At 38.2% G+C, this 17,106-nt stretch overlaps 1 protein-coding gene across 1 annotated transcript in view; it reads right to left on the reverse strand.

Moving 5' to 3' along the window:
* AMMECR1 (AMMECR nuclear protein 1) overlaps window positions 1–17,106 on the reverse strand; it is a 111,605-nt gene that overhangs the window by 19,825 nt on the left and 74,674 nt on the right. Inside the window, exon 3 of the mRNA XM_043570999.1 lies at window positions 3,301–3,415. Within this exon, the coding sequence (XP_043426934.1) occupies window positions 3,301–3,415 (115 nt within the window). The remainder of the gene's footprint in view (window positions 1–3,300; window positions 3,416–17,106) is intronic.

A 17,106-nucleotide genomic window follows, 5' to 3' on the forward strand; every position in this document is an offset into this window, starting at 1 on the left:
ATAATTTTTTCATCGCCCTGAATGGAAACCCTGTACCCATTAAATGCAGTCAGCCCCTCCCCCAACCCGTGGCCACCACTAATGTGCTCTCTCTATGGAGGTGACCATTCAGGGTATTTCATACAAAAGGAACCACACAGCATGCGGCCCTTTGTGGTTAGCTTCTTTCCCTTAACATAACGTATCTAAGGTTCCTCCATGTGTCACTACTTTATTTCTTTTTCTGGCCGAATAATATTCCATTGGATGGATATACTGCATTTCGTTTATCCATTCATATGTTGATATACATTTGTCTTGTGTCAGTACCTTTTGGCTATTATGAATAGTGCTGCTATAAACATCTGTGTACAAGTTTTTGTTTCAACATCTGTTTTCATTTTGGGGGGGAGGGTATATACCTAGGAGTGCAAATGGCTTGACACATACTTTTTAAAAAATGCTTTTAATTCTACTTTGGTATTCTGTATTTCAAGTAACCAGTGTCTTTGCAGAATTATTAAGGATAACCCTTATGACAGCATCCCCATAATAATACCATACCATTTTTAATCACTGACTATGGTAAGTTTTTTTAAGCCCAAATCACATTCTTGTACTTAAAAAAATATAATTTTCACCTTTACTCTTTGGGAACAAATTTCTCTTATGCTAAATACTTAAAGCTATGATGAACTAACTAAGACAGTCTATTCCTCTAGGCATAGCCATTCTGACAGTCCCTAATTCACTTTCAAATACCTGTATGTTACAAGTACAAATATACATGTATTTTTGTTGTTATTAGTTTAACCAGAAGGTTATCAGTAAATAGATGTCAATATTTAAGCCTTAAGGAATGCATTAAATATACAATATACAGGGGCGCCTGGGTGGCTCAGCCAGTTAAGCGTCCAACTTCGGCTCCGGTCATGCTCTCATGGCTCCTGGGTTCAAGCCCCATGTCGGACTCTGTGCTGACAGCTCATAGCCTGGAGCCTGCTTCCCATTCTGTGTCTCCCTCTCTCTCTCTCTGCCCCTCTCCCACTCACACATTGTCTCTCAAAAATGAATAAACGTTAAAACAATTTAAAATAAAACAAATATACAATATACAACGTATGAAGGTTAACTTCAGCTGTAGACCATACTTGACATGGGCTAAAGAAGAGGGTGGTGCACTGTGCACCTGCCCGTAGTGATTTAACTACTATTGGATTCTCCCATTTTTCCTTCCCTCCAAAAGACATGTATGCATATTTATGCAATATACATTCATGCCATACACATGCACAATCGCGCATGTGCAAACCCCCACACACCACAACCAAACTCAGTGATAGCAAATAAGAGTAGGAGTGGTTTTGTAGCTCAGTCATCCCTTAGATTTCAGGCTTGTCCCCCGTTATCGCTTCTACCCCTACCCCTACACAGACGGCACTCTGCAATTCAGAAAGCAGAAATAAAATTCTAGCTAGAGAAGAGGAAGGAGTAGCCTTCAAACATTCAAAGAACCACCCAAATTTTAATATTTCTTAATAAGTGAGGGATATAATTTGGGATCATTTAAAACTAAAACACTGGGGAATGCTCCCGTGATATTGGTAGACTTCTCTTTAAGAAAAATTCAAATAGGAACAATGAACTTCTAGAAAACAATCAATTAGGACATTTTAATGCTATGAAAGGTTTTACACCATCCAACTTGGCTCCGATCAACAGTAGCAAGTGATTTTATTTTTTCCTTTACAAAAAAAAAAATCCCCAAATGCTTTCATATTCTGATAATACTCCAAAAAAACCCCATGTACTACAAAACTCAAAAGGAACTCTTTTGTCCTACTCTCTGCAGAATGTCTTTTTAACAGCTCAGGTATAACAACAATAATTTATATCATAGAGATTTTTTCCAATGAAGATTAGGAACTTTATAAATGTCACATTCTATAGGTGGAAAACTGAATGGCAGTGGAATAAGTTGTCCCAAGTCTCACAAGGAATCAGGGCAAAGCCAAAAGTAAAATTCAGGTCCCATCAATTATCAAGACAGTGATCTGTCCACAAGGAAAAGTATCTCAGTTACCATGGCAGGTAGCCATTCTAAAAAGGCAGAAAAATTAAAACGTGTTCTACCATAAAGATACAGTCCCGTCGGGGCGCCTGGGTGGCTCCCGTCGGTTAAGCGTCCGACTTCGGCTCAGGTCATGATCTCACAGTCTATGAGTTCGAGCCCCGCGTCGGGCTCTGTGCTGACAGCTCGGAGCCCGGAGCCTGTTTCAGATTCTGTGTCTCCCTCTCTCTTTGCCCCTCCCCTGTTCATGCTCTGTCTCTCTCCGTCTCAAAAATAAATAAACGTTAAAAAAAAATTAAAAAAAAAAAAAGATACAGTCCCGTCATTCATGAGTGTTTATGTGAGAGGATGCTACGTGTATCACTGCAGTCCCATTGTTTCACTCTTGGAGTACTTATTTCTTTACGCTTTGTGCATACTTCTTTTTCTCTGCTTGTAGACTATAAGACACTTTATGGTGGGGACCAAATCTGAGGACTTTTGTGTATGTAGCACAGTGCCTTGAATGTAGTATGCATTCAGTAATGTGTGCACATTTGTGTGTGAAATTTCATGGAAATATGGTCAACTATCTCCTCCCAACCACCAAAACAAATCGTAGTGAGAACCTCCAAACTTCCTTAAAAAGCCAGCCCCACATACTACACAATAAAAAATATGATCGATGTAGGCTATTTCGGTAACGACAACGCTCAAGAGATACCCGAGATATGACCTTAATATTATTTGTCAGCGTGTTTAAGTGCATAAATTAAGGTAGCCCAGAATGAATTGACATGATTTAAGTGTATTTATCCAACACCCTGTGTGTATCCACATGCTGATTTCCCCAACTGCTGTATTATCCTGTCTTGCTCCTTGCTTCTGAGATATATCCTCTGACCACCTAGCTGCTTGGAGGCCGTTATGACCAAAATACATCAGAATGGAAATAAGAGGAGAAATAAATTCTAATCAGTCCTTCTTACTACTTATTAACAGCTTTGTGAGGTGCTGTGGTACAATAACAGGATAGAAACAAACAGCAACTTCAGTTTGGGGATTAAAACAACACATGCCTTAAAAAAAACCAAAAACAGCAACTCCTTCACTGATATCTCATTGATCAGATGTGAGGTTTATTTATCCATGTGACTCTCCACCTCCACCCCACTAGAGAATGGGCTGAAAGAGTTATTTTCTGGGCCTAATTTTTAACATTTACTCAGGAATTACCTTCATTTTTCTTTAAGAAATTTCTATAGTCTTACCTCCCAGTCCAAATAATCACAGACATCTTCAAAGTTAGTGAGCAGAGACACTGAGCAGAACAGCCGTGGTAACTCATCCCTTGTCATTGGGGGAAAACGGCTATCTTTAAGGGCACTGTTGAAAACAAAGCAAATATTAAAGCAACCACTAGATATGAAAGACTCCTACTTTCAAATGCAATCATTTGAAAAAGGTTAAGAGACACACAAAAAAATCAGTAAGGTGCCAAAGATGCCAATGATCTTCAAATGTATTCAAAGATTTTATAAGTCATTTTTTTTCATTCAATAGACTGTTTATCAGCCAATCCTGTGACCAATTGCAAAGAGTGAATGGTCAATTACATTTACTGTACAGTCATTTCCTGGTGCACTTCCTGTTACTTGTAGAATCTGAGAATATTTTAGTTTACTTTTGAGAAGAATAAAAACCAGACCAGTAGAAATTTTGGGGAAGACTTCTAGATCTAGGGCTGGTGGAAAAAAATATATATAGTTAAAAAAAAGTTCACACTAGGTTGGCCAGTTACCATAGAACAGCACTCAGAGTTCAAAAACGATCAAAATTTCATTTTCTTCAAGCAAAAGAAATCAAAGAAAATTAAAATAATCATGCAAATTACTGACTAAAAATACAGGGCTTTCAGGCCCCCTATAAAGGGTAATTCAAGATATGACTCAAAAATTGTGAAACTGCAGGAAATTGGGCTAATCTAGGAAATAAAAGTATGATTAGGAGACCATTAATCACATCAATGGATTTCTGAGTACATCAACTCTGATTGGATCCTGTAATCAAGGGTAATATACTACAGTGCCAAATTCTAGAAAAAACCCTACTGTAAAGGACAAAGATGTTGGAAGACCATAACTCTCCCTGCAACAGAAGAAAAGACAGAAAACACACAGACATGCACACACACACGGAGACGCTGTATGTTTCTTATACTTTTAAAAGAAACTACCTCCTGGTCAAGAAAAACAAACACACCTCTGATTATACTTTATGTTAGTGGCACTGCTGGCATTTGTGCCATCGATCTTCTAGTCTTCAAATCCAAATGTCCTATATAGCAGCCAGACTCAGAAAATGTTCTCACAGATTAATCCCTGGAAGTTCAAACTTAGAGCCTACAAACTGCATGGGGGTTATAAAAAAGTTCCATGGCCCTTAGAAATCACTTAATACCTTTTTCAGGGACTTCCTCATTGCTGGATTTTTTTTTTCATTTTTCCATCCCTTCCTTTGCATTCTGAAACTTGTTTATTGTATTGTTAAAATATAACCCCTATGTTTGTATTGTTTTAATGTCTATTTATTTTGAGAATGAGAAAGAGAGAGAGAGAGAGAGAGAGAGAGAGAGAGAGAGAGAGGAGCAGGGGAGGTGTAGAGAGAGAGGGAGAGAGAGAATCCCAAGCAGGCTCCACACTGTCAGCATGGAGTCCAGTGCAGGGCACGAACCCATGAACCGTGAGATCATGACCTGAGCCGAAACCAAGAGTCAGCAGTTCAATGAACTGAGCCCCCTCTGGTGCCCCTCATTGCATTTTGGTGATGGTTCTATCCTACTATTCAAAGGAAAATGCTTATAGAAAGATATGTACTATATAAAGTATAAAGGTGTTTTCCCATTCAAGGAGCCAAGATTAGCCAAGAAATTCAGGAAATCTGTGATAATTTATACTCTGAGAACAGCATTTCACTATTTTATAATTTAACAACATAACTTTTCCAGAGTTTGGCCTCTTTTATTTTCCTGTTGGCAGATAAAATTAAAAATATTTTTTTCAGGCTCTCATCCAAAGCCAAGATAAAGACATGTATATGTGTGTATAACCAACACCCTTGCCCCTAAGAAACACACATACTGAACAGAAGTTCTAAAACATAGAAGAATCTCACACATTACAACAAAAAGGCTGTTTTAACTCTTTTTAAGCATGTAGTTCTGTGTGATTAAGTACGTTCACAGTGTTGTACGACCATCACTACCATCTATCTCTAGAACTTTTATCATCTTGCCAACTTAAACACAGTATTCATTCAATATGAACTCCCCACTCCTCCTTCCTTCCAGCCCTTAGCAAAAGTGTAATTTAAATATACTTTCATAATTTCAAATAATTATAATAGGGTCATTAATGTTTTTATATATATAACTACTTATGGAGATATAATTCACATACTGTAAAATTCACCCATTAATGTATACAATTTAATGGGTTTTACTTTATTCACAGAGTTATACAACCATCGCCACTATCCAATTTTAAAACATTTTGTCACATGAAAAGAAGCCTCATACCTGTTAGCAGTCAGTCTCCATTCTTCCCTGCCCCCAGCTCCTGGCAAGCATTAATCTACTTTCTGTCTATGGATTTGCCCATTCTGGAGTTGTCATGTAAGTGGAATCGTACAATGTGGGGCTTTTTGTGGCTGTTTTTTTAGCATAATATTTTGGACATTTCATCCAAGCTGTAGAGCTTGTATCAGTACTTCATCTTTTAATTGCCTAATAATATTCAATCGTGTGGCCATATCACATTTTGTGATCCATTTCTCTGGTGAGAAGCATTTGGGCTGTTTCCACTTTTTGGCTACTATGAATAATGCTACTGTAAACACGCATGTATGAATTTCTGTGTGGACATATGTTTGCATTTCTCTTGGGGAGAGACGTAAGAGTGGAATTGCTGGGTCATATGGTAATTCTATGTTTAATTCTTTTTAATGATTATTTATTTTTGAGAGAGAGAGTGCACGTGCACAAGCAGGGGAGGGGCAGAGAGAGAGAGAGAAAGAGAGAGAGAGAGAGAGAGAGAGGGAGAAAGACATGGAGACACAGAATCTAAAGCAGGCTCCAGGCTCTGAGCTGTCAGCACAGAGCCTGACATGGGGCTCGAATTCATGAACGGTGAGAAAATGACCTGAGCCGAAGTCAGGTGCTTAACAAATAAGCCATCCAGGCGCCCCTCTATGTTTAACTTTTAAGGAACCAGCAAACTGTTTCCCACAGTAGCTGTACCATTCTACATTGCCAACAGCAACGTATGAGGTTCCGTTTCCCCATATTCCTACCAACACTGGTCATTGCCTGCCTTTTTAGGTAATAGTGCTAGATCTCCTTTAGTGAAGAGGTTTTAAAAAAATCTATCTCTAGCTTTTACATTAAAACAAGACACCTCCTGAAATTAAGTTAATTTCTCAACACTGTGACGCAAGTCATTTTGTTTACTTTATTTCCTAGAAAACCAACAAAAGGTAAATTTTAGCTTAGTGCAATTCAAACTATTTCAAGTCAATGAAATTTTCAAGAACCTAAAATGTAACTCCCATGATATGGAGCCTTGCTGCTCAATCATTCTGGGCAAAAAAAAAAAAAAAGGAAAGATTAATTAGAACAATGAGTAAGTGAGAGAATACTAGCATGGGTAATGAGACAAACTGATAATCATGCCTCGCCATACCAGGACTCAAATGTATTAGCTTCAAAACTGAAATAGTGAAGGTACATTAGTCATGATAGAAACAGTCTGATTTTACCAAAACAGTCATTCAAACAAGACTTTTAATTCTGGCGCTTTTTTTTTTGTAACTCTAAGTAACTTTTCATTAATTTCATGAGCATAGAAAAATTCCAAAAGGTAGGAAGCCCTCAGTATTTCTAAATGCAAAATCCTAGGGAAAAGAACTAGCAATGAAAGCCTAGCAAGGGTTTAAGGGATTATAAAAAAGATGAAAAATGCAGCTGGAGACTGACCTCGGTCAGAGCTGCTAGGCTGGTGTAGTGTGCAAGCTGAGACTATAGAGGGGATATGCCATCCAGAGTTGGGCAGTGGCTTGCTCAAGGCGACCCAGCAAGTTACCCACAGGTGTCGAGGCAACCCAGCAAGTTAGTGACACAGGTGGAATACAACCCCAAATCTCTGACTCGGGTCCAAAATACTTTCTAGTATCCATACTTCAGTTGCCACCTGTCAATGGATTAGCATTTTCTGTAATTTTAAAGTGAAATGCTTGCCTTACTTGGCAATTCTGATCTCATACCTGTACTGCCTCTGCCTAAAGAAGATAAATAATAATTTAATAGCATTCATTAGTAGCCAAAGGGTAAATAGAGCTAGACTTCCTGTCTACTGGAAATCTGCAGGAGCAAAAAGGATTTTAAAATATTAATATCGTCCATGGAAAACATTTTATACCAAAGTAGTGTCTGCCAATTTAAATTCTAGGCAGTCTAAGAACCTGACAAACAAGGAGATCTTGTATTAAATTCATATGAAGTTCTCTTTGCTACAATAGGAAGCCATTTTCTCATGTTTAAATATTGCTAGGGGGAAAAAAACCCAGTTATATACAAAACCAGCTGGCTGCTCCATCACACATGTGATGGATGGGTAAGGTTTAAACAACAGTTTAATTCACATACCAAATTCAAATATATTCAATTCAAATTGGCACCTTACCAAGAATATATTTTACCTAATTGAGAAGCAGCATTAACGTCTGTCAAAGTTAATATCTAATGTTAAATAGCACTTTAATGAAAACGAACATTTAAAAAAAGGAATTAAGAGTTTAGCTATCAAAGAATCAAAGTTTGTGACAGTGCCTGGAAACTATGAAGGAAAAAAAAAAACAGCCGAAAGGAGACAAAACCTTAGATTTTACAAGGCTCATCATAAGCGACATAGCATGCAACAGAAGTGATTTAAGTGAAACTAGTGAGTTAGCCATTTACTCACTCGTTCCTTCATTCCTTCCACTTTCTAAACCTTTGAGGACTTTAATCAGCTAGCCAGTGGAAAGTTACCACACTGAGAAGGGCTTCATATTACAGGCCATCATTTTTCAGGACAAGGAAACACAATTAAAACCAAAATGAAAAAAATCTGTTTGGATAGGTGAAGAAAAGCAAATCAAGCATACATTAGTCTGAAATTAAAACAAAAAAACGTTTCTTTCATGAGGGGTTTCAATCATCTGGAAATTCTTCCATTCCTTATCAGAGATTCTGGAACACGTGTGGCTTGTCTGAATTTGAGAAACTTAGAATGCTAGAATCCTAAGCCTAAATCTCAAAAGTTATCCATAAGCTCTACTTCACATTAAGAAGCAATTTTAGCTTCCCATTATTAAAAAAAATAACAGATGTAAACCAGAATGCAGAAAAGTGACTATGCATCAAACCTAAGGATACAGAAGAGCAACAGAGGACAGGATTATGGATAAGGAAGGAGGAAGGGAACCCTCTTTTGGTAAGTGAGGCCAGTGATCCAAAAGGAAATTTTCAATTGTAAGCCACAGGTAAGTGTTACTTAATTGGGGGACGCTTTTCCCCTTTAGACTACTAAATACAACCTACTTAGTGCTCAATGCATATTAACATTAAAATGTATTGATTTTAACATGTATTACAAAATGTGATACGATGGGTAATTGATGGGGAGTGGAGGAAAACACTAAGGGATGGAACAAAAGGAAGAGAAAGAAAGGAGGGACAGAAAAATAAAGATGGAGAGGAAAACAAGAAATAGGAAAAGGAAGTGGGAGGCAAAAAAAAGGGTAAAAAAATAGAGAGAGAGACATACACACAAAAGGACAAACAGAGAAAACAAGGAAGAGTGGAAGGTAGGAGGGAGAGAGAGCAAAAGTGCAATTGGTCCTGCAGGTTTTCATATATATTATTTGGCTCCTATCCTATAGGATTCACTTAGGCTTTAGCGTGGTATCATCCACTGCCTTCTGATTAGTGTAAACTTCTTTTTTTTTTAAGTTTACTCATTTATTTTGAGAGAGAGCAGGGGAGGGGCACAGACAGAGGGAGAGAGGGAGAATCCCAAGCAGGCTCCGCACTGTCAGCACAGAGCCCGAACCACGAGCTCATGACCTGAGCTGAAATCAACCGACCAAGCCACCCAGGTGCCCCATGATTACTGTAAACTTCTTGAACTCTAACCTCAAGTTCTTAAAAGGCTTTACTCTCTGAGATAGCTGTAGCTGCCCACCAGGAGGGAAAAATACTGTCTAAGCTGCATGCTGTGATGACCACAGCAATACTGTCAAGAATCTGCCTCCCTCACCAGAAGTTCCTCACCTCGCCTTTAAATGAGGAGACTGGGTTGAGTCTGACTTAGTGGAGCAGAACTACAACTGGAAAATATAAGATACATAAAGAAACAGATGGCCACATGTTTAGTGTGAATGGCAGGTGTTCTTCATTTCCCTCCGTATAATGTCCACCTAACGCCGTCTGCAGACTTTTTGGATTTACTCTATCCTGTTCTTAGAAATGAACTACCAGGAACAGTTTTTGTTTCAATTATTTTTTCTGCTGAAAATCCATTGGGTATAATGAACATAATTTATGATCCAGGTTCATCTTTTTTAATTGAGGTTTAGTTGACATACAGTATTATATTAGTTTCAGGTATACAACATACTGATTTGACATTTGTATACGCTGTGAAAGGATCACCATAGTAAACCTGGTTACCATCTGTCACCATACAAAGTTACTACAATACCGTTTACTATATTCCCCATGCTGTACATTACATCCCATGACTCCACTCATTTCACCCCTGCTCAACTCCCCACTCCCCTCTAGCAACCATCAGTCTGTTCTCTGCATCTATGAATCTGGGTTTTGTTTTGTTCGTTTTCATTTTGTTTTTTAGATTCCACATATATGAAATCATATGGTATTTATATCTCTCTATAGCAGCATAATGCCCTTAAGTTTCATTCATGTGGTCACAAATGGCAAGATTTCATTCTTTTTTTATGGCAGAAGAGTATTTCATTATGTGTGTGTATGTGTGTGTGTGTGTGCATGTTATTACTTCTTCCTTATTCATTCATCCGTCAATGTATACTTAGGTTGCTTCCATATCTTGGGTATTGTAAACAATGCTGCAATGAACACAGGGGTGCGTTTATTGTTTTGAATCGTGTTTCCATTTTCCTCCCATACCTGGTAGAATTGCTGGATTGCATGGTAGTTCTATTTTTAATTTTTCAAGGAACCTCCATACTGTTTTCCATAGCAGCTGCACCAATGTACATTCCCACCAACAGTGCATGAAGCTTCCTTTTTCTCCACATCCTCACCAACACTTGTTAGTTGTTTTCTTGATAGCAGCCATTCTGATAGGTGTAAGGTGGTATCTCATTGTGGTTGTGATTTGCATCCCCCTGATGATTAGTGATGTAGAGCATCTTTTCCTATGTCTTTTGGCCATGTGTATGTCTTTGGAAAAAGGTCTATTCATATCCTCTGCTCATTACTTAAAAGGATTTTTGTTGTTATTGAGATGTATGACTTCTTTATATATTAACCCCTTATCAGATTTATGATTTGCAAATATCTTTTCCCATTCAGTAGTTTGCCTTTTTGTTTTGTTAATAGTTTCCCTTACTGGGGCGCTGGGTGGCTCAGTTGGTTAAGCGTCCGACTTCAGCTCAGGTCATGATCTCACAGTCCGTGAGTTCGAGCCCTGCGTCAGGCTCTGTGCTGACAGCTCGGAGTCTGAAGCCTGCTTCAGATTCTGTGTCTCCCTCTCTCTCTGCCCCTCCCCTCCTCATGCTCTGTCTCTCTCTGTCTCAAAAATAAATAAAAACATTAAAAAATAAAAAAAATAGTTTCCCTTGCTGTGCAGAAGCTTCTGATGTAGTCCCATTTGTTTACTTTTGCTTTTGCTTCCCCTGCCTTTGGGGTCAGATCCCTGCCCCCCCCCCAAAAAAAAAACTATCACTAAGACTGATGTCAAGAAGCTTACCACCTATGTATCTATGTTTTATTCTAGGAATTTTATGGTTTCAGGTCTTATATTCAAGTCTTTACTCCATTTTGAGTTAATTTTTGTATATGGTGTAAGGTATCAGTCCAGTTTCATTCTTTTGCACATAGCTGTCCAGTTTTCCCAATGTCATTTATTGAAGAGACTGTCCTTTCTCCATTGTATATTCTTGCTCCCTTTGTTGTAATTTACCACACATGCATGAGTTTATTTCTGGGCTTGGTATTCTGTTTCCTTGTTCTATGTGTCTGTTTTTATGCCACTACCATACTGTTTCAATTACTACAGCTCTGTGGTATAGTTAGAAATCTGGGCGTGTGATACCCCTGGCTGTGTTTTTTTCTTTCTCTAAACTCTTTGGACTATTCAGGGGTTTTTTGGTAGTTCCATATCAACTTTGGAATTATTTGTTCTAGTTCTGTGAAAAACGCCATTGGAAGTCTGATAGGAATTGCACTTAATCTGTAGATTGCTTTGGGTAGTATGCGCATTTTAACAATATTAAATCTTCCAATCCATGAGTGTGGAATATCTATTTCTTTTTGTCTTTTTCAATGTCTTTCATTAATGTTTTATAGTTTTCAGTGCACAGGTCTTTCACCTTCTTGGTTAAATTTATTCCTAGGTATTTTATTCTTTTTGATATGACTGTAAATGGGATTGTTTTCTTGATTTCTCTGATAGTTTGTTAGTGTACAGGAATGCAACAGATTTTTGTGTATTAATTTTGTATTCTGCAATTTTACTGAATTCATTTATTAGTTCTAGCAAGTTTTTTGTGGAATCTTTGGGGTTTTCTATATACAGTATCATGTTATCTGCGAATAGTGATAGTTTTACTTATTCTTTTCTAACTTTCATGTCTTTTATTTCTTTCTCTTGCCTAACGGCTTTGGCTAGGACTTCCAATACTGTGTTGCTAAAAATGATTAGAGTAGGAATCCTTGCCTTAGAGGTTTTAGAGGAAAAGCTTTCAGCTTTTCACCATTGAGTATTATATTACATGAGGGTTTGTCACGTATGGACTTTATTATGTTGAGGGTATGTTTCCTCTATATGGACTTGGTGGAGAGGTTTTATCATAAATGGATGTTGAACTTTGTTAAATGCTTTTTCTGCATCTTTTTAGATGATCATATGATTTTAATCTTTCACTTTGTTAATGTGGTGTATTACATTGATTGATTTGCAGATGTTGAATTGGAATAAATCCCACTTGATTATGGTATAGGATTCTTTCAATGTACTGATGAATTCAGTTTGCTCATATCTTGTTGAGGATTTTTACATCTATGTTCATCAAGGATATTAGCCTGTAATTCTTTTTTTGTGGTGTCCTTCTCTGGTTGTGGTATCAGGGTAATCCTGGCCTCATAAAATGAGTTTGGAAGCATTCCATCCTCTTCAATCTTTGGAAGAGTTTGAGGAGGGTAGGTATTAAATCTTCTAATGTTTGGTAGAATTCACCAGTGACACTGCCTGGTCCTGGACTTCATTTGTTGGGAGGGTTTTGATTACTGATTTAATCTCCTTACCCTAGTGATCTAGTAATCAGTCTAATCAGATTTCCTATTTCTTCATGATTCCGTCCCGGAAGACTGTAAGTTTCTAGGAATTCATCCATGTCTTCTAGATTGTCCAATTTATTAGTGTATACTGGTTCATAGCAGTCTCTTATGATCCTTTGTGTTTCGGTTGTATCAGTTGTAACTTCTCTTTTATTTCTGATTTTATTTATTTGAGCCCCCCCTTTTTTTTCTTGGAGAGTCTAGCTAAAAATTTGTCCATTTTGTTTTTTCAAAGAAGTAGCTCTTAGTTTCACTGATCTTTTCTATTGTCTTTTTGCCTCTATGTCATTTATTTCTGCTCTGATCTTTATTATTTCCTTCCTTCTACTAACTTTGGGGCTTCATTTGTTTCTCTTTTTCTAGTTACTTTAGGTGCAAAGCTGAGATTTCTCTTATTGTTTTGAGGTAGGCCTGTATTGCTATAAACTTCCCTCTTAAAACTGCTTTTGCTACACCTCATAGATTTTGGCATGCTGTATTTCTATTTTCATAGAATGGTCAAGACCTTGTATCCTGGAGTCAGATATACCTGCATGTGGATTCTGGCTGCATTACTTACTAGTTGGGTGGCATCTGGGCCGGTCTCTTAACTTGCATGAGCCTCAATTTCCTCATCTATAAAATGGTGATAATAATAATACCTACCTCACAGAGCTACTGTGACAAGTAAATAAAATAATAACACCTGCATAAGTGCTTTGTATCCACTAGGTGCTCAATAAGTAGTGACTGTCAAAGAACTTTCACTGTAAGTTTATAGTCACAGGACTGTCCCCATATCATGACTCGGGTGAAAGAAAGGGAGCCCAATAATAAGAATGACCCTTCAACCTTGATACAGGGGAATCTAAACAAGTTATCTTCTCTAGGAATTAAATGTGGCCGTCTCAAGGAATACTGACTACTTTTCCAGGCATGGTATTTTTGAGAAGGCTTAATTTCATTTTCTTTCATTTTCTTTTTTCTTTAATGTTTATTCATTATTTCTGAGAGAGAGACAGAGTGTGGGGGGGAAGGGAAGAGAGAGAGGGAGACAGAATCTGAAGCAGGCTCCAGGCTCTGAGCTGTCAGCACAGAGCCCGATGCGGGGCTAGAACTCACAAGCCATGAGATCATGACCTGAGCCAAAGTTGGACGCTCAACTGACTGAGCCACTCAGGCGCCCCTCTTTAGTTTTCAAAATACTTATTATGTACCTGTTACATTCATCTGATCATGTGAAGAGCCATGAGGATATAAGAATAGATTAGAAAATAATATATGGGTATGTGTAAAAGATTTATTAAAATCACATACAATAAGAATGCTGGAATGGTCAGATAAGGTTCATTTCTTTTCTGGAAGGATCTGCTTTACACTCTCTGCTACTGGTTTACTGGTTAACACGTGACCCAGAATTATAGGTAAATTTACAGAAATGAAATGTATACATACTTTTCTCTAGTTAACAAATCTACTATATCAAGTAATGTGCTTCTTCATTAAGAATTTCTATTATTCTACAGGTATGCATTCCTATGTTGCTTTGTGACTTTTAGTGTTCCTGAGCTAGATTTTGAAAAATCTCCAGGGCAGGGATTGGTCTTTTACTTCCATACAGGAATCATTTACCAAGAAATGCAGTTCCCTGAACTGTTATCAATTTATCTTCAATGGATTTAAATATATTATCATCTACTGTACTGGTTATGCTACATCAAAATTTTTAGGAACAAAACAAAACACTTTCTGAATAACAGACACAGAATGAGATGTGCTTTCCTCTTCTAAACACCTGGTTTAAATGTTTTGATTCTTATCAGTAAGAAAAGTTTGATCACATACCCCCAATATGTATATTTATTTATAAGTACTACTCTCACTAGCTAATATATCCAAAGTACAATATATGCTTGAGTAAGCTTTGTTGTTAAAGATAGCATGTATAAATACATATTATAAATAATGTTCTTGATCATTTCTTATTGTGAGGCTGACATCTTGTTAGGGTATCTTCATTCTTAGTTTAGGACTTGTCCAACCAAGTCATAAGGTAATTTGTAGAAGGGTTAGCTAGCTCCACCATTTTCTTGTCTTTGCCTTGTGCTTATATTGTTACTATTATCACCAATGCATTGTTCCTTTGCAGGAATCGTCTTAAGCTACTTGTCCATCCTGCATGGGTTAGTTTATCTAGCTTTAGCTAACCTATGAACAATGGTCAGATGGCTTCAGAAGACTCCTACAAAGAAACCACTGGTTGAAGATAATACTAAGAACCATGAATCCACTTAAGCAGGTGCATGTAAACTAAAATACATTGCTATATGCTGAAAGTGAATGAAAGGAGTATACCACTATCAATTTCCATCAAATCATGGATATCATACATTTCCTCAAGATCCCTCATTTAGAGTATATGACAGTGACCTTCAGGTATAGACCAAATGAGGACACCAGGGGCCATCTATACACGAAGTGTTAGTGGAGGTTAGTGGGTATCTTATTTTAGATAAAAGGATCATAAACAGAATTTCTAATTTTTTTATTCTCACCCCACAGTGGATGGTCTGGGTGCACCCCTCTTTGGAGACTGCAAATCTAAAGCTTCTAATCAAATCCTAGCAGACTGGTTCTAATATACGTAGACACATGATATTACGAGCAAAGTCAGCCTTAAATACAAAAAAGCCAATATCTGCTGAGTAGCTACTGTAAGCCAGGTACTATGCAAGTATTACCTTGCTGGAGTTTTCAAAACAACCCCATTTCGTAGATGAGGAAACTGAGGTTTGGTGAGATTAAGCAACTTGCCGAAGATCATAAAAATAAGGTAACAGAGCTGACATCTGAACTCTTCAGGGCTGCCTGTTTCTAGAGCCCATTCTCTTTGCATGGTACCACTTCTAGAATGTTAGCAAATCAACATATATGTATACACACACATTTCATCAGTTTTAAGGAAATTTTCCCCCAATTAGTGCTGCTTCCCCTGGGGTTTAACTGGACGCTTTAGGTTATAACTGTGAGCAGGTTCTGAAACTAAGATAAATGGTACTTTTTTAGTCAAAGTATTAGCTTGTTTTTGTTCTCATTTTCTCCATTTTGATCTTGGTGATTCAGAGCTGCTGCCATTGAAAAACATGTTTTATCTAAATTTAATAAGCCCTATTAGTGAGACACTAAGCCTTCCCCTATTCTGAAGCCTTTCCACAATTTGAAATTTAATCTGCTGGAAGTCAATAATAGCGTTACCAAAGAACTAGTTTTGGACATATCTAGACTGGCGGGCCTGTTTCTGATTTTTAACTTTGCTATTCCAACCTGAATGAAAAAGCTCTGTCATCCTCACCACAAAAGTCCTGCAATTTCTTTGCTCCCCTCTTTCCATGGTAATCAGATCTACAAATTAAACCCCAAACTGCGAAACGTATGTTGTCACTGCAACTTATGTGCCACGTTAGGGTGGTCTGGCCTTACCCACTGGCTAACTGTCCTCTCTGAAACTTTTGCCAGACCTAAATGCTACAGGTCTGCTGATAGCCAGCAGGCTAGTTCTTATTGTGGGGTCTGTCATTTTCTCAGATGTCACTGATGGGGGACTCAAGGTAACAAAGGAGAAGAATGTCGTCGGTCTTAAAGATGAGGTACAAGGTAAACTTATCAACTCGGTCATGGTTGAGGGAGAGAGAGAGAGAGAAGGAATCCAGCCCTCCCCACTGCCTCACTGAGATGTCTTTCATCTTTAGTTTCCTTCTCTTCTTCCCCCTCCCCCCAACTTCTGGATGTTTTCCTCTGTCCTTTCCTCTTTCTACGCTAATAAGGTAAGGAGGAAAGAATAGGAACATGTGATAAGGAGGAGATGAAAGAAAAGAGGGATAGGGATAACACTAAGACAAAGGCACAGAGCTGCTGCCCCCAGCGGACACTGTAACAGGCCAGGGTGTGAGGCAACCGCAGGTTCTTATGCTCTGCCATGGGGTCAAGATGACTCATTCCCTTTGGTACTGGTTTGAAGGTTGTATTTCAGCCTTTGGCGAGTAGCCAGATGACGGTGACAGAGAAAGGTACAAGATCCACTGCTTGGTTCTCTCTAGGGTCTTAAAGGTAACCTTGAAAAGCAGAAGGGGTGCTGGGAAGAAAAGTCGAGGGCCTCGGCCCCCTCACCGCTCAAACAGGCAATGGGTCTATAATCAGCTCCCGGATTTGTATACTTTCCAGTGGCAGATTTCTCTATGATGAATCAGAACCACGTGTCTGTTGTTAAGGCTTCTGTCACTTGCCTTACACCGACTGAAGTGGAACTATTCTAATTTGTATCAATGTGTGGTACCTTCGGGGAAGAGTTTCAATCATTCCTGTCATCTTTGTTTTATATGATTCTTCAGAGTTTCCCAAGGGTCTTCACATCTTTTATCCTAGCTGACCCTCAAAACAGCTCCCTGAAGTAGACAAA

The sequence above is a fragment of the Prionailurus bengalensis genome, chromosome X, assembly GCF_016509475.1.
Source record: "Prionailurus bengalensis isolate Pbe53 chromosome X, Fcat_Pben_1.1_paternal_pri, whole genome shotgun sequence".
Lineage (NCBI taxonomy): Eukaryota > Metazoa > Chordata > Mammalia > Carnivora > Felidae > Prionailurus > Prionailurus bengalensis.